At 39.8% G+C, this 20,931-nt stretch overlaps 1 protein-coding gene and 1 long non-coding RNA gene across 3 annotated transcripts in view; one reads left to right on the forward strand and one right to left on the reverse strand.

Annotated features, from left to right (window-relative positions):
- Positions 1–20,931, forward strand: part of LOC116297432 (E3 ubiquitin-protein ligase rnf213-alpha) — a 62,372-nt gene that overhangs the window by 38,426 nt on the left and 3,015 nt on the right. Inside the window, exons 43-77 of one of the 2 annotated variants that reach the window (XM_089034288.1) lie at positions 1,251–1,416; positions 1,689–1,765; positions 1,843–1,996; positions 2,305–2,412; positions 2,922–3,007; positions 3,338–3,529; positions 3,763–3,898; positions 6,287–6,481; positions 7,130–7,266; positions 7,422–7,933; positions 8,135–8,617; positions 9,006–9,172; positions 9,456–9,668; positions 9,738–9,937; positions 10,287–10,395; positions 11,822–11,910; positions 12,140–12,394; positions 12,479–12,590; positions 12,946–13,353; positions 13,612–13,734; positions 13,806–13,916; positions 14,268–14,315; positions 14,386–14,586; positions 15,024–15,102; positions 15,183–15,217; positions 15,324–15,427; positions 15,972–16,131; positions 16,989–17,163; positions 17,469–17,569; positions 18,373–18,648; positions 18,966–19,104; positions 19,453–19,536; positions 19,781–19,961; positions 20,076–20,283; positions 20,704–20,775. In XM_089034288.1, the coding sequence (XP_088890414.1) occupies positions 1,251–1,416; positions 1,689–1,765; positions 1,843–1,996; positions 2,305–2,412; positions 2,922–3,007; positions 3,338–3,529; positions 3,763–3,898; positions 6,287–6,481; positions 7,130–7,266; positions 7,422–7,933; positions 8,135–8,617; positions 9,006–9,172; positions 9,456–9,668; positions 9,738–9,937; positions 10,287–10,395; positions 11,822–11,910; positions 12,140–12,394; positions 12,479–12,590; positions 12,946–13,353; positions 13,612–13,734; positions 13,806–13,916; positions 14,268–14,315; positions 14,386–14,586; positions 15,024–15,102; positions 15,183–15,217; positions 15,324–15,427; positions 15,972–16,131; positions 16,989–17,163; positions 17,469–17,569; positions 18,373–18,648; positions 18,966–19,104; positions 19,453–19,536; positions 19,781–19,961; positions 20,076–20,283; positions 20,704–20,775 (5,896 nt within the window). The remainder of the gene's footprint in view (positions 1–1,250; positions 1,417–1,688; positions 1,766–1,842; positions 1,997–2,304; positions 2,413–2,921; positions 3,008–3,337; positions 3,530–3,762; positions 3,899–6,286; positions 6,482–7,129; positions 7,267–7,421; positions 7,934–8,134; positions 8,618–9,005; positions 9,173–9,455; positions 9,669–9,737; positions 9,938–10,286; positions 10,396–11,821; positions 11,911–12,139; positions 12,395–12,478; positions 12,591–12,945; positions 13,354–13,611; positions 13,735–13,805; positions 13,917–14,267; positions 14,316–14,385; positions 14,587–15,023; positions 15,103–15,182; positions 15,218–15,323; positions 15,428–15,971; positions 16,132–16,988; positions 17,164–17,468; positions 17,570–18,372; positions 18,649–18,965; positions 19,105–19,452; positions 19,537–19,780; positions 19,962–20,075; positions 20,284–20,703; positions 20,776–20,931) is intronic. The other variant, XM_089034289.1, reaches the window with a different exon arrangement.
- Positions 16,247–16,515, reverse strand: LOC116297433 (uncharacterized). Its single transcript, XR_004197226.2, has 2 exons — positions 16,404–16,515; positions 16,247–16,336 (listed from the first exon to the last, which is right to left on the reverse strand). It is a non-coding gene; the product is annotated as an uncharacterized LOC116297433 (long non-coding RNA).

Consider the following 20,931-nt stretch of genomic DNA (forward strand, 5'->3'; position numbering starts at 1 on the left):
ATGTTTCACACTTCGACATAAGTATAAATATAAGCATAAGAAACAGAATACTATTGCAATTCTTATTCTTATGCTTATGTACGCCCGGTTCACCCTTTGGATTTCACAAGCATAATAAGCGGAAGCGGGAGCAGAAGCGTAAGACGTCTTATGTTCCTGTGAAAATCAAAAAACGGAGACGTAAGCAGAAGCAGAACATCGACGGAAGCATAAGCAGAAGGAACGGAAGGCTTCCTTTTTCTTATGCTTCTGCTTCTGCTTCCGTCCTTCCGTCGCTAATGAAAACCATGCTCACGCTCACGCTCACGCTCACGCTCACGCTCACGCTCACGCTCATGCTCACGCTCATGCTCATGCTCATGCTCATGCTTATGCTCATGCTTATGTGATGCTTATGCTTATATGCTTATGCTTATGCTCATGCTTATGTGATGCTTATGCTTATATGCTTATGTCGTATGTTACCAGCGTGGTTGGTCCTTGTAGTGTAGTGGTTAACACATCGGACTAGAATACCGAAGACGTGGGTTCGAATCCTGCCAAGGGCATTTGATATTTTTCTCTTATTCTCTCTACTTCATTATATACACACGGAACGCATAATTTATTACTACTGCTTATGTCGTAGTGAGGACCAGGCTTTAACGGCTTTAACGATTGTGCATGAGAAGAGACATAAATATTGATAAAACTTAAACAAAGAATCTCATACTCAAGGGGATGACACCTGTTATGAAATGGGGAAACATTACGCCCTAGGTAAAGAGGTATATCACATTCAGGTTGGGCACTGTAGACTAGTAAAAAAAAAATCTACAAAGCTTTTTGCTGTTGTATCACAGCGTGGGACAATCACAACAGAGCTAGGCTCCAAACTAAGTGAAAGCCCAAAGATCGAATTAGAATTTAGAAGTTGATTTTTGAGGAAGGAGGGAAACCGGAGAACCCGGAGAAAACCCCCCGAAGCACAGGAGAGAACCAACAAACAACTCCACTCACATACGACATCGAGATCAGCAGGACTCGAACTCTGGCCGCATTGGTGAGAGGCGGCGCATTAGCCGCGCACTCCACCGGTGCTCCAAGCTTTCTGATAAACGGTATCAGATGAACGCCGTTTAATGTTGTTAAAATGTAGGTAGCTTTGCATGCTACTAAGTTACAAAACACTGTTTTTCATGCAGTTTGATGAAAAGTATTGAATAAACCAACCAGTATTGAATAAACCGACAAGAATTTTTTCTGTTTAGTCTGATAAAATTGTTGCGCGTCATCGCTGAGGACAACAAACGTGTCCCTAGTTGGAGGGATGTAGAATATGCTGTAAGACGTAACTTTGGTGGACTTGATGTCGATGAGCTGAATCCAGTAGACATATTTATGGAGCATCTTGGTTTTGATGAACACGTTAGAAGGGTAATGTAAAAATGTATCTAGCGAAGAAAGAAAGAAAAGAAAGGCGGTAGAAGGAAGAAAGGAATGAACAAACAAACGAAGGAACCAACAAACAAACGAATACGGACGTACATACTAACGAATCGATGGATGAATGGACAGATGAAGGGAGGGAGGGGGAGGGATTGATGAATGGATAGAAATGACTGATTTTTTTAACGATTTTTAATAGAATGAGCAAATATTTTCATTTGTTAGTAATGAAATGTTCCACCGTCTGCTTTCATTTGCAGGAAGAAAATGATCAGGCAAGAGACGTTAGTCCTTTAAAACTCATCGAGTCCAGCCTGGAAAAAGATTCTTCGGAAAAGTAAGAAAATGATTCAATATTAACAAGGGTTTTAGATGTACTTGTTATCTCAATCATCTTCTAATTTTTCTTTATAGAGATAGTCGTTACCTGCTCATTCTGACGGAGAACCATGCTGCTCTTGCTATTGTTGAACAACATCTAAAACAGATGCAAGACAGAAAACAAGATCATCTCGATGCTGTGTTGATCTTCGGCAGCAGTTTCCCTAAGGACCTTGAATATACCCAGGTAAACAGTAGCTAAAAGATTATGATTCAGTGTTATTAATATTCATTAATAATCTCTGATATTGCCGAAAGGTGTTACTAATAATCTCTAATATTTTTGAATGGTGTTACAAATAATCACTAATAATATCTGATATATCGTCGAAAAGTGTTATAATCATTAATAATCTCTAATATTTTTGAATGGTGTTACAAATAATCACTAATAATAATAATATCTGATACATCAACGAAAGGTTTTATAATCATTAATAATCTCTAACATTTTTGAATGGTGTTAATAATAATTTTCTCTGTTATTTTTGAAAGGTTTGTCGAAACATCAATGATATTAAAGTATGTATGGAAACTGGTCGCACCGTTATTCTGCTGAATATGGAAAGTCTTTACGAGAGCTTGTACGATGCTTTGAATCAGGTGAGTACATCCATCATAAAACGATATATTATCCATCTTTTTAGGTCTCTACGCAGTATTTCTTTTAGATGGGAATATCGAGTAACTTATATTACGTGGATAATAATTGATTGGGTTGGAATTTACAAACTATTTTTGTGGACGGAGGTAACCCGGAGAAAAAGCGCAACAAGAAATTGACTTGTGACAGCGGATCTAAGTATTAGACATTTCATATTAAAAAGGATAGGTCGATTTGCATTTGCAGTGCTTTGTGGAGCTGTTATTAGGGGACGCGGCCATTTTGGGAATATGTCTCCTTGAACAGTCCCACAATGCACTGCAATGCCAAATCGACCCAATCTTTTCCTCAACCTTGGAATGGCTAGACCCATTCCCTCTGCGGCATGGGCTGCGGCGCATTAGTAGCGCGTCCCGTCTACACTTGCCTTCATAAGGTAAAGATACATTACACAGATTCGATATGTGGTTGAGTAACGTTGGTGACTAATGACATTTGGTTTTTTCAGTATTACATAGAATTCGCAGGCAACCGTTATGTTGACCTTGGCTTAGGAACACACCGTCTCAAGTGCAGAGTACACAAGGACTTCAGGTAAACCTACACTGACGGCTAAGATTCTCAATATTCCAATAACCACCAACAACGTTTTGTCTAGCGCATGGAGAATTCTTTACTGACTGGAAAAGTGATCTCGCGCGCTGTGATTGGTTCAAACAATCTTGTCAGACTGTACTGTGACCGCGCCATACTCCGTGCAGCTCCACAGTCTTTGCGGATTTCTTCTTCGTCTCCTCCGCAGGCAACTCTCGCTCATTTCACAGGAAGCCCAATTTCTTTCCTTCTTTTCTTTTAGAGAGTTGCCAGCGGAAGATGCTAGAATCTACTCTAATAATTTTTTTTTTGTTTGATGATTATTCACAGGCTCATCGTAATAGCCGAGAAGGACACGGTGTACAAAAAGTTTCCAATCCCATTGATAAACAGACTGGAGAAACATTTCCTTCTTTGGTCCACAAGCCTCACAAAACCACAAGAGGAATTGGTCGCAACGCTTAAAGGTTGGGTTCAACGTTTCTCGAGCATCGAACTACCAGGCTACATAAGAAATAAAAAGTGAGTTATTTATCCTGAGTCAAAAGTTTGCCTGTAGCTTGATGTAGTATGCTTAGATAGTAAAAATATCAACCCAAGAGTTCAAGTCAAGAGACAGAGACGCGGCGGCCATGTTGGTGGTATAAGCTAAATGAGCCTATTGAGAAATCTGTTGCAAAATACCAACATGGCGGCGATGACGTAGCGTGCAAAAGAAAAGCTAGACCTCTAATAATCGTTTTTTTTTATGTCAGGAAATTCACAGAAGATGACGCGTTTGTTGGTTACCATGACGACACCATTCCTACAGTAGTCTTGCAAGTTTGCAGTCAACTTCGACAAGATGGAACAACAGTTGATGAAGGAAACAAAGATCAATGGGAAGAGGAGGTAATCGTTCACCCTGATCTAAATCAGGGCATGGCTAACTCACAGTTCAAACCCTGAAACAACCACTGGGCTGATCTAAATCAGGGCATGGCTAACTCACAGTTCAAACCCTGAAACAACCACTGGGCTGATCTAAATCAGGGCATGGCTAACTCACAGTTCAAACCCTGAAACAACCACTGGGCTAATCTAAATCAGGGCAAAGCTAACTCACAGTTCAAACCCTGAAACAACCACTGGGCTGATCTAATTCAGGGCAAAGCTAACTCACAGATTGAACCCTGAAACAACCACTGGGCTGATCTAATTCAGGGCAAAGCTAACTCACAGATTGAACCCTGAAACAACCACTGGGCTGATCTAATTCAGGGCAAAGCTAACTCACAGTTCAAACCCTGAAACAACCTCTAGGCTGATCTAATTCAGGGTAAAGCTAACTCACAGTTCAAACCCTGAAACAACCTCTGGGCTGATCTAAGTCAGGGTATGGCTAACTCACAGTTCAAACCCTGTAATAACCTCTGGGCTGATCTATGTCAAGGCACGGCTAACTCACAGATCGAACACTGAAACAACCACTGGGCTGATCTAAATCTGTGGACGGCCTGCGAGGGCTGTTCAAGCTCACACAAACATTCAAACGGTCTTCCTTTTCTTCTAATTTCTCTTTTTATTTTGAAATACGCACTCTGATAACAAAAAGCTAATATTACTGATAGCAACAAATAAGTCATTCAAACTACTAAAGAAACTAATATTATGGAATTCAATATAATATGAAATTTTCTAGCTGCTAAATAAATTTGAATGTTCTTATAGTTTTTTTCCTTCTTTTTTTGTTTTGCCCTGGTAGATTTGGTTGTTAGTGTGTCGACTGAATGAAGTTGCTTTCCACTTGTTCAGCGCTTTGCCTTTCTATTACTTCAGTTATCACGTTGTTGTTGTTGTTGTTGTTGTTTTTTCGTTTTTTGTTTTTTGTTTTTTTTTTTTTTTGCGTGAGTATACTCTCCCACTTAGGTATTTTGTACACAAATCACCACCACCCCCAGGGGCTAGTTTTGTTCTTGGAAGATTCTTCGACAAAGTTTTCCAAGGCCGACAGTTTAATTAAGGCTTTGAATCTCTTTTACTTCAAAAAACGAAAGATAACTACAGATAATACAATACAATGTCAGGTTTAGTGTAATTACGTCTTTTAGAACGAGACGAAGTTTACATTCAGTTAAACTTGACAAGAACAACTGAGACAAAATAGAAAATAATGTAAAAGGCAATGCAAGATACAAAATAACGAGTTTCTTTGTCAGCAATTGACGTTTGTAAACGTTTTTGAATATTTTTTAGCTTTTTAAAGTGAAAGTCTAGGTCTTTATACAATAACATCTCTCAACAACACAAATTTAAGCTCATTGTTATAATCATACTTGCTCGCGAACGGCTTAACAAACAGTTGAATATTTGGTGTAAATTTATATTTCATTCAGTAATTAAATAAATTATCTGTAGAAAGATATAGAATTATTGAATGAAAGTCTTCTTTGTTTTGCCGATGGGACCTCGTGATAGGAGGCGAACTGCATTTTTCTTGAACGAAAAACATACGATAGTTGGTTAAAAACAACCGAATTGTTAGAGATTCACAAAGCTAAATAAAGGACGAATATTTGTTGTCGTAATATGCTCTCTGTGTTATATTTCCTCCAGCATTAAAATGAATTAAGCTTATCGATAGAAATATAAAAATTTTTGAGAGAAAGTCTTTGATTTGTCGATTCGTCGAGAAAAATGCTTGTCAAAAAAATATGTACGATCGTTTGCTAAAAAACGCACACCTGAATTCTTGAACAACACTTCTTGATCCATCTTTGACTACATGAAAGTTTTTTTTTAATTGTTTTGGTCTATAACTTGTCCTAAAGCGATTTTTTCTGTGCATTTGAGAGCCGCATTTGTGAATAGTTTTGCTTTGACATCAAGCGGGATTCCTGTTTTGTGTACACGGACGTACGTACGTAAGGGCGGACGGAAGTGACGTCAGCCAAGCCATGAAAAATCAACTCGATGGTTTACCATTTTTTCTTAAGTATGGTGCTTCGCTCGTGCGGGCCGAAAGCCCGCGCGGAAGCTCCGCTATTAAACTACTATACTATGACAAAATCAAGGCACGGCCAACTCACAAATCAACCTTCATTTCAGCTAGTTTAGTTTTGTGGACGAAGAAAAGCCCCTCAGTAATCATCAGATTGTTGCTAGTTTCGTTCTTCGATTTATTTTGGCTTCTTCTTTTGTCCTTGTAGATTTATTGTGGTCTAGAAAAGAACACCCCATGGACATTAAAACCAAGGGTGCGCGTTTTATTTAATTGGTTTTACATCAATTGCTTTGCAGGTGCTGATGCAGTGCAAGAGACGGCTTGTGCAGTGCTGTCTACCAGATGCCATTGTCAGGTTACATTACAGTAAACTACAACACGAAGCAGATAAGCTGTGGGATCTGTACTTCAAGCAGCAACAACATTCCAGCTTAGCATCGTTTCTGTCCAGTGTAGACAATACAGATCACCAAGATGGTCTCTTGATCCAGGTATAGTGGTCACGTGAATTAATCAAAGCTTTTTGAATGGATAGAGGAGATGATCGCATATTAGTTTTAAATTGTCCGTCAAATGTCATTGATTTTTGACCATGGTAGAGGCTTGTGCAGAGCTACGTTGACAGTACACAGTCAGTCATGTCTTGTAGTGTTATGTCGTGTCGTGTCGTTTAGTGTCACTCATGTCACTCACGTAAGTCATGTCATGTAATTCATGTAAGTCATATCATGTCAGTCATGTCATGTCAGTCATGTCTTGTCATGTCAATCATATGTCAATCATGTCATGTCTGTCATGTCATGTCTGTCATGTCATGTCAGTCATGTCATGTCAGTCATGTCATGTCATGTCAGTCATGTCATGTCAGTCATGTCAATCATATCCTGTCAATCATGTCATGTCAATCATGTCATGTCATGCCAATCATGTCATGCCAGTCATGTCATGTCAATCATATCATGTCAAGCATTCATGTCAATCATGTCATGTCAATCATGTCATGTCAATCATGTCATGTCAGTCATGTCATGTCAGTCGTGTCATGTCAGTCGTGTCATGTAATGCCAGTCTTGTCATGACAGTCATGACGTCAGTCATGGAGTTATATTTAGTTTTAGTACCAATTTTATTATCATCAGGTGTCGACCCACTCCAAGCTTCTTTCGGAACAGAGCCTGAAAGAGATAGGACGATCGCTTAATCTACACCATCAGGCCATATCCTGTATCACACTGCAACAATTCCAAACAGAACAACAGTTCTGTAATAGTGTAGGGTTGGTATTTAAAAATCAGTCATTTCAAATTTTAATTTTAATGAAACAAACCCTGGTGAGAGGCGAATGCCGACCGATACACCACCATTGATTATAAGTAACGTCAAACTGCTCATCATTTTGCTATTACTGGCCTTCCTGTATCTTTTAACTAGGAACTTCTTTGCGAAGCAAGGAGGGGGAGAGTGTCTTTTGATTGTCCAGTGCAGTACAGAAGATTTGACATTCAACTTGTTGGCTTGTGCTCGACATCATCTCCTGAAGCAGCGTTCCAAAATCACAGAAGAAATTCACGAAGATGTTGAACCGACTCACATCATTGTCATCATTCAGCTTCCCAAGATGTTTGGTCGCTATCCCAACTTTGTTGGTTTCCAGGGGCAACGATGGGAGTCTGTTCACATTGACGAACTTTTCACGCCCTCTTTTTATGTCCCTTCCTTTGAAAACGTTAAAGACCATTCTCTAAGTGACCTCTTTGCAGCATCTATTGACATGTGTTTTTCGAAGACTGATGAAGAGGAACAAGTGTTAGATGCTGTTGATGTGCTAAGGCAGTCTGTGCAGGCAGCCGCGGGACGCATTGAAGATGGACCACAAACAGTCGCTAGGGCAACCAAGAGAATTGTGATATTGTTAAGTTTGCTCAACAAGGACAAAAGTGAAGGTGAATGATGATCAAGACTCTATGATTATCATATATGATTTATATAGCGCCCTTTCTATGTGTATACTCAAAATCCTTTACAATCATGAGAGGTGGTTAGTATGAGTGTAGGCACTAAAGGTGGTTACTGCCGGTGTTTTTCAGGTTTGTCCCACCGATATTGGTTAGTAAGGTTAAAGTTTTATTGTGTTTTCGTATCAGCAGAACTCGATGAAAACTCCTTCTCGCATGTCCTTCTTCGTCGTGTGCACCATCTTCTAAAAGAAAAGGACGCATCGGCCCCAAAAGAAGGAGCAAATTGGTCCACATCAGAATCTCTCGAGTCTTCTGAGCTCCAAGTATGTGGGACGTACAGGAAAGCATTATGGCGTCGAATCCAGAACGCGGTTGTTCCAATACTATCCGAGATGATCGCGTACATGGATAGAGATGGGAATCTAGAATTACTACAGACAGATGTACCCTGGATTAAAGACCTATGGCTAAAGATCTTTGCAGATGATAAACTGGCTCAACTCAACTATGATTCATTTCTAACAAACGATGATGAAAGGCGACTCAAAAATCACGTGCCCGTGACGTCATCTGGACGAGATTCGCATTGGTTTCAATGCCGGCTTCCATTCTCGTGGCTGTTGAAAGAAAACATCGAAAGTATTTGGCTCCAGGCAAAGAGCGTGTCAGGTTAGTTGTGAATATTATGGCGCGGGTTTGATTCCCTGCTGAGCCACATATGTGGCTCTATTGCCTCTATTCTCTCCTATGCTACGAGGGTTTTCTCCAGATTCTCAGGTTTTCCTCCCTCCGTAAAAATCAACATGTGAGTTGAGTGTTGTTTTTTGTCATTAGTGAATGTAGTGGTAGTGCATGTGAAGCGAACCTTACGGAAGAGCTCCTTACGGGAAGTGATGGCTGTATTTTTTTCATTTTTTTGGAACTGAAGGATGTTTATGGTAAGGTAGCCTTTACCTTTCCATTTGTTCGTCAACTTACCCGCATGCGCACGCTAGTCTTTAGTCCTGTCTACATCTCGCATGTCTTTAGTCCTTAATCATGATATTTCTTCTCTTAGAAAACTCCAATGAACACAGCATCCAAGAATGCTTTCAAAGATTTGTCGCGCACTCAGACATTGCTGATGAGATACATGTCATCGAGAAGAACCAGGATGCTATGGAGAGATACATCCACGACTTCGTACACATGAACTGTAAACCTGTGGAGCAAGGAGAAGACGAGGTAGATAACATGTTACGGTACTTCTCAATAGCACGAAAGGAATTGTACAATTTGTCGTCCATTGCGGCAAATTAGGATTTTGGCAGATGTCAATTTCTATGATATTGTCGAAAAACACAAAAGTTTCAAGTGCACATGGAATAGCATGAAAACGCCTTGATTGACGTTCACTCTATCCTACGTCGTTGCGATGACGATTCCACGCGTGCTATTGAGAGGTACTGTAAGCGGATCCGACTAATAAAAACAAATTTTCTTATGCCGTAATTTTGTTTCGTTGCAGCTAATTGCACGAGCTCTAGTCGTGGAAGCAAAACACCAGCATGCCCTATCGGCTTCACATGACAACGATTTCGAGTTCCCTAACATCTCTCTTGTTCACAAGGCTTATTCTTACATCGAGCATCGAATAGCTTGCTTCAGTCAACTTGTACAATGCATTCCTCGTATTGTACCTCAGCTTCTTGATGTATTCACCCTAGACGAAAACGAAACGGTAAGGTTCAGAAATATAACAGACTTAAAAACCCTGCAACTTTGGAACTTATGTAGCTATTTTCTGTAGATCTTGGATGTCATGGCCCTTCAAATGTGCTTGGAAAACCTAGAACCACTGGAAAAGAGCTTTAACAATTCCGGTGAAGCAAAAAAATGGTGTGATGACGTGATTGCTGTAAGAGCTACAGCAGAGAGGACATTCAATAACACCGAACCAAACCAACTGGAAGATGAAGAGAAAAGAATGAGAATCATTGATTGCTGTAGGTCAGTAAAGAGTGACCCATACTCTACGCACTCCGCATGAGTATCAACGACTAACTCATATGGGCGCGCAAAAGGACTAATTGTTTTCCAGTAAACAAACTAGTTGGACATCATTAGAGAATGACAAAATGAATGAAAGAAAGAAAGAAAGAATGGATGGAGGGATGGATGGATGGATGAATGAATGAATGAATGAAAGAGATTTTAATTAACTTAAAGCGGGTTTTTCCTGAAACCGAAAAAAGACCACACGTAGCTTAGCCAATCAGAACGTACTATTTTCAAACGTCCGGTGCTTTGATTATACTAAACAAGGGTAGTTTTTATTAATTGTTTTTGCTTCCTACAGACCACTGTGGGAGCGTTTAACAGCTGTTCGTCTCTTCATCGAACATGTATATCCCTCAAAGAAGAAAGGCAGAAAACCAGACCCTGAGAACATTATCAAGTTGTGCAAGGTGAGGTTCATCGCTGTGAAAACAAGTAGAAAAATCAATGTGAAGGTGTTCGAAGCACGCGATCAGCAAGAACATGCAGTGCACTTGCGTGCGTGATGTGATTGGTAAAGTGCGTGATGTGATTGTTAACGTGCGTGATGTGATTTATAACGTGCGTGATGTGATTGGTAACGTGCGTGATGTGATTGGTAACGTGCGTGATGTGATTGGTAACGTGCGTGATGTGATTGGTAACGTGCGTGATGTGATTGGTAACGTGCGTGATGTGATTGGTAACGTGCGTGATGTGATTGGTAACGTGCGTGATGTGATTGATTACGTGCGTGATGTAATTGATAACGTGCGTGATGTGATTGATAACGTGCGTGATGTGGTTGATAACGTGCGTGATGTGGTTGATAACGTGCGTGATGTGATTGGTTAAGAAGAAGATATTAGGGGGAGATATGGCCTTTCGCGCATTTATGATGGTCGATGAAAACGCTTTGAAAGTAGTACGGTCAGAGACGATCCTAATCCACCCTGCCAGTCAGTCACGGCGTGTTTATTTAAGGAGTAAAACACGCGCGCATGTTTTTGTACTGTGACATAAACACGCTGGGAGCTGTAGAGCACGAGGGAAGACAGCTTAGGAACATGTGGCGTAGCCGAGTGTTTCTCTTGCTTCTCAAGTGCTCTACAGCCCCCAGAGTAGGGTATGTGGACCGCGTGGCACTAATGAAATAGTAGAAGATAATATAGGTAAGTTGTAGTGCTTGGGAACGAGGTTATTCCGGGTGAAAGCCCTTGGAATTAAATTCGGAAAAATTAATTTCCGACCTCGCTGGGATTCGAACCCACGACCTTCGGAATTGTACTACCGATGCTCTACCAGCTGAGCTAGAGGTCAGACTGAGAGCAGGCCGGGGTGAAATAGATGTTAGGTCGCGGTAATTATGATGCAAAGAGGAGGGTATGTGGACCGCGTGGCACTAATGAAATAGTAGAAGATAATATAGGTAAGTTGTAGTGCTTGGGAACGAGGTTATTCCGGGCGAAAGCCCTTGGAATTAAATTCGGAAAAATTAATTTCCGACCTCGCTGGGATTCGAATCCCAGCGAGGTCGGAAATTAATTTTTCCGAATTTAATTCCAAGGGCTTTCGCCCGGAATAACCTCGCTCCCAAGCACTACAACTTACCTATATTATCTTCTACTGCCCCCAGAGTGTTTATTTCACAGTACAGAGACATAAGCCGCCGTTTTATATTGCTTTTATAAAATATTCTAGAACGAATTTGCGTGAGCGTGTCTCTTTCCTCTGTTATAAAAACGGTAGCCAGCCAATCGGTGGGCGCATTATATCTCAAATATTTTATGAAGCACAATTCAAAGACGCGTTATCATGCGTTCTCATTTCATTGATTCATTTTTTTAATCTCTTAAGGTTCTGGATGACAAGACAGACTTCTCGAGAGCAAGTTCGATTGAAGCAGTTGAACTCTTTCTGTTTGAATGCATCAAAAGCTTCAAAAAGTAACGATCGTTTAATGGACAATTATACATTAAGATTATTCAGCGTCATTATTATCATAATCATCATTATTGTCATCACAACAAGCAACATGAACACCGTCATCATCGATCATCACCATAATCATCATTACTAACACCATCATCAACATCATCACAACTATCAAGTGAGTGAAAAGCGTACACTCGTTCTTTTGTAATGAATCCAATATTGTATATCCACTCTTGACAGGTCCTCAATTCAGGCAGTAAATGAGTTCCGTCATCACTGTAACTCGTTCTTTATGGAGCTCATATCTCTCCTGTGTTTTGGTAGCGAAGCTCAACGGAAGTCTTTGGACCCGGAAGTATTTGAGATATCCATGAGGTACATAACCGGAACCAGTTCATCGCAAGCCACAAAGAGTTTTTCTCCATTTCCTGATTTTGAGGTCGACAAAACTCCTATCGTGAGGTCATTTCTGCTACAGCAGCTGCTGACCATCAGGTACTGTGGTTACAAATCATACTTAGTTTTATTACCTCAAGGAATAACAGGCATTTATCATGCATTTGCTTTATCAATCCTCAGTTTAGTTGAAGTCAGAAAGTATCTTCAGCGGTATCTCTCTGATGCACAGGCGCTGTCGCCAGATCGACATCACGTGACACGAGTATGCCAGCTTGTTGTGGATTGTATTGAGGTTAGTAAATAGAAATGACGCTTTGATTGTTACCAGTAATAATAACCATGACTTGACAATGTATCATTTGACTGATGAGCATAGGGATGATGATGATGATGACGATGCACTGGTGATAATGAAGATGATTGTGATGGTGATGGTGGTGATGTTGATAAAGATGATGATAATGGTAATGGTAATGATGACAATGATGGTGGTGATGATGACGATGAGGAGGAGGAGGGAGATTGTGATGGTAGTGGTGATGTTGATGTTAATAAAGATGATGATGATGATAATGATAATTTAATGTTGATGATGACAACGATGATGGCGATTGATGGTGATGATGATTCTTTTCTTTTCTTGTCAGGACTCGACCTCGTCAACATTATCACAGGGGGAGCTTCCTACCTCGATCTTGATTGGGTTAGCAACATCAATGATCGCAAAAGGAAGTAACGCATTGCGCAAAGTAAAGCACTCAGACACCCTAGGTATCGAGGCCCTGGAGGCAATAGCAAGAGTGCGCCACGCCTTGGGTCTGACTGCCGAGCTACTGTTCAAGAGCCATGTGGCCAGTGACGAAAAGTTGCAAGAACCTGAAGTGAAATCTGAGTTTGATAAACTTTTGAATGTTGTTCAAGGGATGTGTGATCAAGCCCCTCTTGTGTACTTGATGAAACAATTGACAAGGCGATACGGAGCATCGGTTATTAAAGACTTGACGCAGGATCCAGAGATGTCTTGGTTGATTCCTCGTGAATTTGAAAAGAGAGAGGTTAGGGTCGGAATACTTGTTACTGTTTACTTTTTTTTTTTTAACAAATAGCAGGTGATATTATCAGTGATATTAATTGACCTTATCCAATTGGAATGTAAAAGATTTATTATAGAGATAGCTATTTAATGAGTTTTGCGAATACCCGTGGACCCAATACTGATCCCTGGGGCATTCCAAGATAAAAAGTATTATTTATTATATTGATATATTTTCTCAAACCTTATGAGTTAACCATTCGATTATTTTTGTTTGTAGACCGATACTTCTTTGGATGCCGATCAGTTTGTAGTTCATAATAAGGAATACACTAGTGTTCGGGATGCTCTTGCAAGGGGATTATTGTCTGGGAGTGTAGACGAATTATCTACTTTAACACAGGTCAGTACTTTGCTTAATGGTTTTCCTTTGATCTGCGGTAATTCTGCATACATGTTTTGTGTATTATCTAGATCGATGGTTCAGATATGATGAGCTCTAACACAAAGATGAACGTCTTCTTTCTGCTGTCCATTTACAGAGAAATCACGTGTGCTTACCGCGAACCAAGACAACAACTCCAGGCAAGACTATTACTCATGTTAATTATATAGTCACTGCCTTACGTGCGCTCTGATTGGTCAAGAACTGTGCTATATTAATGAATGAGGGACGGTGCTGATGCCATTTGCCCGCGCAGCCTGTTATGCAAAGGACTGTAAAAAAATGTTTTTTTCAATATTACATCGCTCCGTGATGCAGCACTTAGGAAATGACGAAATCACTTAAAAGTGTTTCGTACTTTCGCTACTTCCTGCGTGTTGCATAAATAAGAGGAAAACAAAATAGCTGGGTTTTTTTTCTTCATTACCGATATCCTTCAAACACGAAGAAATTTGATTTTACGTTAAAATTATCAGTGTTTTACTTGACAGGAGTATGCAGAACTACGCAAATTTTTTGACGACCACCTGTCTCAAGAGGTACAGTTAATAGTTTTACGAATTTGAGTTTAAATAAATAGTGCTCTTATCTAAACGTTGTACATTGCAGGCTCGTCCACTGGCCGTTCAACTTCTAGACAACTCTCACGGTATGGGATTTACAGCTCTGTCTGTTCAACCAGCTCAGCCACGTGACACCATCAAACTAGCTGAACTCGTTGTTCATACTATGGTTGTGCTACAATGCTCAAACGACAGCGATGTTACGAGTACTCTGAGGTCATTGCTTATGAATCCAGACTACATGAAGGTAAGGAGGGACATGCCTTATTAAATACTACACGTCTGATACTCATCCCTCAAAGTGCAACCGCCTGCATGAAACCGCTTCTTTCGAGTAGTTCTTTACATTTTAGTACTTTCTTATTTTAGATAACAGAAAAATCGCTTTCTCATTGTTCAAGGCGCGTGCGATGTGAGAAAACACGCTATGCACTCACATTTTCTATTCCTTCATTCGTATGCAGCTCATGTTTTTACTAAGCCTTCTTGAGTGTTCTTTATAACTGCACACAACAATCACACGTACGTTTACTATTCTTTGTTCGCTCGCTTCGCGCACTTTTCCTAACACTCCTGTCGTTTTCTGCCAATCACTGCATGCATGCTTTATAACTGCGCACAGCACATCAGACAGGAGTTTTATTTCTTCATGGCTTCATGATGCTTGATGTTGATGTATTATAGAATTCGTTCCTTCCAACAATGCCTGAAGACGATTTCCAACATGTTAGCATGGGACTCGCAGAGAAGGTCACGTGGCATGGTACGTACCTCAGTTGGTGTAGATTAACAAGTGAAACTCTTATCTTAGTATTGATTTGTTTTACTTTTCTCTGCTAACAGTATGCCCAGAAGGCCATCGCTACTCTATCGGAGATGTAAGTTGGTAAAACGTTTAATATTGTTTAACTATAAACCTCATCGGTGCTACAAATCAATTATGAATATGAATTATGAATTTTATCCAATTCTTGCTCTTTTTAGTGCGGTAAAGCAAACCAGAAATCGGTCTGTCCTGAGTGTAAGTCAGATATTGGAGGGACAGGTTACAAACTGCTACAGGGAAATGCACCATTAACTGATCAAAAGTAAGTACATGACATACTGTCTTTACCGAAACGAGTATGCATTATTGGCCAGTCAAGTGCCGATACACATTAACATTCCTTGGGAAGGCTTTGCTGATTGGTAAACAAGCATGAACTTGTCTTTTTCTTGGGATCAAAAGCATGCCACAAGGAAAAAATTACATATTTTGAACTGAGACATTTTTTGTCATGGCATTATTATTAGCAATCCATTAAAATTCGATCCTTTAAAATAAGTAAAATCCATCTTTTTGCCATTCAGTAACAGTCATATTATTATGTTCTGCAAAGTTCCCATTAAAATTGGAATGCCAATAACCTTCTCATAAGCCATTCTCATTATTACCAGTCATGACACCACTTCTGCCAGAATCAGTCTTCGATCGAATTTTTTCCTTCGTGAATAACGAGATATGTTGTTGATTAGCCCAACAAAGAAACTGCCAAAAGGATTCTGGTATAAGTGGTATCTTGACTGGTAGGATTAATTTCGAACCATAATCCTTAGAGCCAGAACTGAGATCTTGGTTTTTGCTTTGCACAGCGCGGATCGATCGAATCGTGGCCATATTCTTGGTAATGTCAATATGGATCAACTTTTGGGTGCGGTGCAGCCTGGACGAAACCTCTCGCCTGCTGTCGTTCATCTTATTCGCCTGATTATGCATTCAGCAATGTTAGTAGGAGCCTGCCGACATCCTCAGGTAGGGTTATTGATCTCCTTGAGTGTCACTGTTTTGGTGGATGTCTGTAGCGGACATCTTCTTTCGTTCAGTGGGGACATCTAATTCAGTAATGGGTACACAACGCAAAACGCTCGTCGATTATATCAGCGATTTAATTCTCGATAATCTTGATGTTCTTCAGTTATTTCATTCACAATAGACAGATTTATAATTACGAGGTTCACTAGAAATAAAAAGTTACAAATTAAAAGCCTATATCTTACGGAAAATCAAATATAATCTTGACATACCATATGGTGTACGTATTACGATCGTCTTGCTGCCTGTCCCGGCTTACATCCCATAATTTCAACTTATGAATATTAATAACCTACGCTAATTAGGAAATCAAATAGTTGTCGTCTACAATGTCAATCCATGAATTCAATAAGTTAGTATCCTTGAGAACGTACTTTCCTACAGTGCCATCAAAACTTTGATTAATGTCCACGCCAAAATTCAATTTGTTTGAGACAACAAATTGTACGATTCCTCTCGTGCTAATGAGGAGCGCTCTAAGCCTACAGTGAAATCGTTCTGAAAAGAGCAAATTGGGAAATGCTTAACAGTATTTATCCAATCACAGAGCATAAAGGTTATTTTTAACCAATCAAAATACTTTTTCACCCAACTTTCCCGTTGGTCACAAAGTATATTTTAATATGGTAGTCTTGAGGTTTTCGTGTTCCATATAAATTATACAGCTGTATAGAGCTGTATACAGCGCAGACGAAACGTCAAAAATGTTTTCAACACATCGTGCTTAAAAGATACTTTTAAATATTTTAGTATATTTTAAAATATTATTACACGATTTTTTTTGTATTTTGTGACAGGAATCCTGTCAGATCTTCTCGCCTCCCGTAGAGCCTGAAAGACTGAACCAGTTTCTCTGGGCACATTTGACACGTGATTTGCGTGGCCTAGCAGCAGCCTTGAACCGTAATGAAGACGAGGCTTTGTTAACAGTGCACTTGGTGTTGGCCCAAATCACAAGAAGCACGTTACATGGTAAGCTTAGTCAGGGAATCCAATCGCCTCTCACCTCTGAGGTCTCGGGCTCGATTCCCGGACTTGGCATCACATGTGAGTAGAGTTTGTTAGGTCTATCCCTTGATTCCAAGGTTTTTCTATGGTTTCTCCGGATTTCCTCCTTCCACAAAACCTAATTCTAATTCGATCTGTGAGTTAACCGTGTCCTGACTTCAATCAGTGAGAAGTTGTTTCAGGGTATCGATAAATGAAATTTGAAGGTGTTAAACCGACACACCCGGCCATCAATACTTCTAATCAATGCCCTATTCTTCTCTCCATAGACTACGCATTTCACTTTGGAACCGGCGTTCTTGATTCATCTAGAGCTCGCAGGCAGTGGGAAGAGAAATTCACTTCAAGGTTCATACAACCTGTTCTCTCGGTAACTGAGCTATTTTTGGTGTGATCTCATTCTCGTACCCAAATCCTTCTCAGCTTTCTAACGAAAAATTGAAGGCTCTGGTAACACACAAATCGATCGTCGATTTGATTTGTTTAAAATAATTTTGTATAATCATCTGTTTCCCGTTCACTGATTTTACAGTAAATGACTGCAATGGCAAATAAACAAAAAATAAACAGTTTAAGAGCAAAGTTTATCAAGGCTTATTTTAATTCACGAGCAGATGTTTTTTCTGCTATTGATCATGAATTAAGCCGAGGGTCGAAATGGTTTTTCTTGAGCGCGCGCGCGCTCTAGGTCCGATGACGTAGAACTTGCATGTTCACTGTGATCTTTGGTTTATGAACTTTGGCTTTCCTGATTTACTTGCTGTTATATTATAGCCATACATTGATTTTTTTTAGTTCATAATTGTGAGTGTGTGTGGAGGCACACAACACTTTCCAGCCTCCTTAAAGCAAATTCAGGCTTTTTTACCTGTTACCAGAGCCTTTGACTTTTCGCTGAGAGGGGTCTGGGTACGAGAATGATGTGATCTTTAACTAGTCAACATAGGATCTTTGCAGTGTTACCTCGTTACATACCATATAATCGCTATTATAAGGTATTTTTCGTGTGTTATCTACGTTATAAACGCAAGATACCAGAGGTGGGCTTTTTTAACGGGGGGGAGGGAGAGGGCCAGAGGGCGGGCTTATAACTGGAAGGATATTGTGTTAGCAGACAAGTGGGCTTTTTAATTACTTCGATTTTAAGGTGACTCTTTTTGTCGAATTATTCAGACTCTTGATGGACGAATACAGGCCTGTTTTGACACCATGACGAATGACAGTCGTGTAGGCACTGATCCTCTCATGAGAGAGATCTATGAAGTGGACAACTCTGATACAGAGCAGGAAGAGGAGGAGGAAGAAGAACGGTTAAGCCCCATGAACAGATGCTTTTGGCGATACAGACCACCCATTACTGTAGAACATGCCAAGCAGAGATTCTCAGAAAAGATGAATTCTGATAAAAAGATTCAAAAGTGCAAAGTACTGCAGCATTTCTTCAAAGAGGTACACTCTACAAGTACAGTATCACCACCATGCCATCACCATCATCAACACCATCACCACCACCACCCAATCAGCATCATCATCAACAATCGACTAAGCAGTGCCACCGCCACTACCACTGAATATGATCATCAGCAAAACCATCATCGTTGTTACCATCATCATAATCCCCATTACATTCACATCAGCAACGTCTTTATCCTTAGTATCATTATTTATGTGTGTTCTCCACCACAATATTTAATGATCATTATTTTTCATTTTCCATCTAAGATACACCATGCATTAATTTCTTTAATACTTTAATTGTTAACCAGGAGTATCGTCTTCGTGTTGTTCGTTATCTCCCAAATATCAACAAGTTGCACAAGCTGCTAACAGATCGATTCTACCAACGAATCAACCAGAAACATGCATCAGAAATGACCGTCAAAGATTTTGAAATAAAATTGAAAGGTATTTAAAATGATAGAAGTAAATGTGTTAAAAGTAGATTTCATATGATAATTATGAAACCTTGTGGCACTGCCAAGGCTTTGTTGACATTTGTTGAACATCATTCAATCCAATCAGGATTCCTAGTCATGGGACAGTCATGGTCACTTCACGGCAAGTGCTGCCATAGATTTAAACAGTTATGAAAAAACATCTCCACTAAGTAGTGTCGTGTAAAGGTATCAAGTATCTGCAGCGACACCGCTGAACCATGCTCAGATCTTCAGAGAGGAAAAGGATCTTTGCTTATGCAAAAGCGATTGAAATTAAAAATGCAATTACAATTATTTAAACCAATTGTTTTTACAGCCTTGGAGAAGAAAGAATTTATGACACTTTTAGGTAGCTTTAAAGCTGCCTGGATGATGGTACGAGCGCGTCTGGACAAACAAGGTAATTAAGAATAGTGCTTCAGATTCAATTTTGCTATATTTTGGTATGATTAAGAGATAGAAGGAGTAAAGGAGGGAGATCAGAGAGTGAGAGAGAGGGTGGGAGGGAGAGTAAAAGGAGAAGGAGGAAGGGAGAGAAAGGGAGGTAAGGTATAAGCATTATTAGTATTATTGTTGTTATTATCATCATTTTATTTTTATTTTTTTCCCCTGTTCCCATGGTCTCTCATGTGTTCATCTTTAAGGTCGCTATAAGCTGTCAAGTACAGAGTGCAGCATGACAATTGATGACAACAGTCCCATGTCCATCCTCATTCCCTCTACGGATGGTCTGGGTCGATGTTCCCTCGCACTTGTGTTTTACCTTGTCACTGCCCATAATGAGTTCATGGAGACATATTTCAACATTACCGAGGGTAAAGCAAGGTACGTATTCATATATAGCAAATTCCATACAATATTGCGTGACAAATAAGAAGGAACATTGCTTAGTGTAACAGCATATCTTCTGTATTTCATACTTCTATTGTCATGTTTTAGACAAGATAACAAGATAAGACTATCAGAGGTGACGTTTTCCCAGCTTGTGTCGTACGATGCTGATCGTGATCTGCTTCCTCTCATACAAGCACATTGTCATTATTCGCTTGAAGTTGGTCAAGGTACGTTAGTCGAGTATGATTGGACAGCCATTCAAAGACAACTGATTGACAGGTTCATTCGAGGGAAACATTTGGTTGAGTTTGAGGTGAGCTTCATGAAACAAAAAATATGAAAGATCAAGAATTTTTTTCATTAATGAAAGAATAAATATATGTTATTTACCGGCCAGGAGGTCCCGACAGGGAAAAACTGTGCCCGAGGTCTTGAATATACGGACCGAGGCCGTTAGGCCGATATCCATCTTCAAGACCGAGGGCACAGTTTTTCCCTATCGGACTGACTATAGGACGGTAAATAACTTATTTATTTTTTCCCCTTATTTTTTTAACTTGTTTTTGTAATCGTTTTGTATTGTCGTTTAGCGGCAAAGGATACCGGACCGCGCGCGCGGGCAGATAAGTTGACAAAATACCGCCCGCTCAAACAGCCAATCAGAACCAATCAGAACGCCGGAAAAAAAATACTTTCATATTTTGATGTGATGATTTTATTTTTGTCTTCACAGGAACCGAAATTTGTTTTCCTCAGAAACAATGATGCGGATATGTTCACTGCCATAAGAAACAAGATAGAACAGGTAAGATGGTAGAGTGCAAACCATGCATATATTCCTGAAATAGCACAAAAACTAAATAGCACTAAACACATCTATTTCTTTTGTTCTAAATTGTTTCATTATTGGTGCTAGAATGAAGGCATTTAACCCGTTAAATAAAAAATACTAGTCAACGTG

The sequence above is a fragment of the Actinia tenebrosa genome, unplaced genomic scaffold (genome assembly GCF_029948245.1).
Source record: "Actinia tenebrosa isolate PJP-AT-01 unplaced genomic scaffold, QUT_ActTen_1.0 PGA_scaffold2__45_contigs__length_23673736, whole genome shotgun sequence".
In the NCBI taxonomy this organism is placed as follows: Eukaryota; Metazoa; Cnidaria; class Anthozoa; order Actiniaria; family Actiniidae; genus Actinia; species Actinia tenebrosa.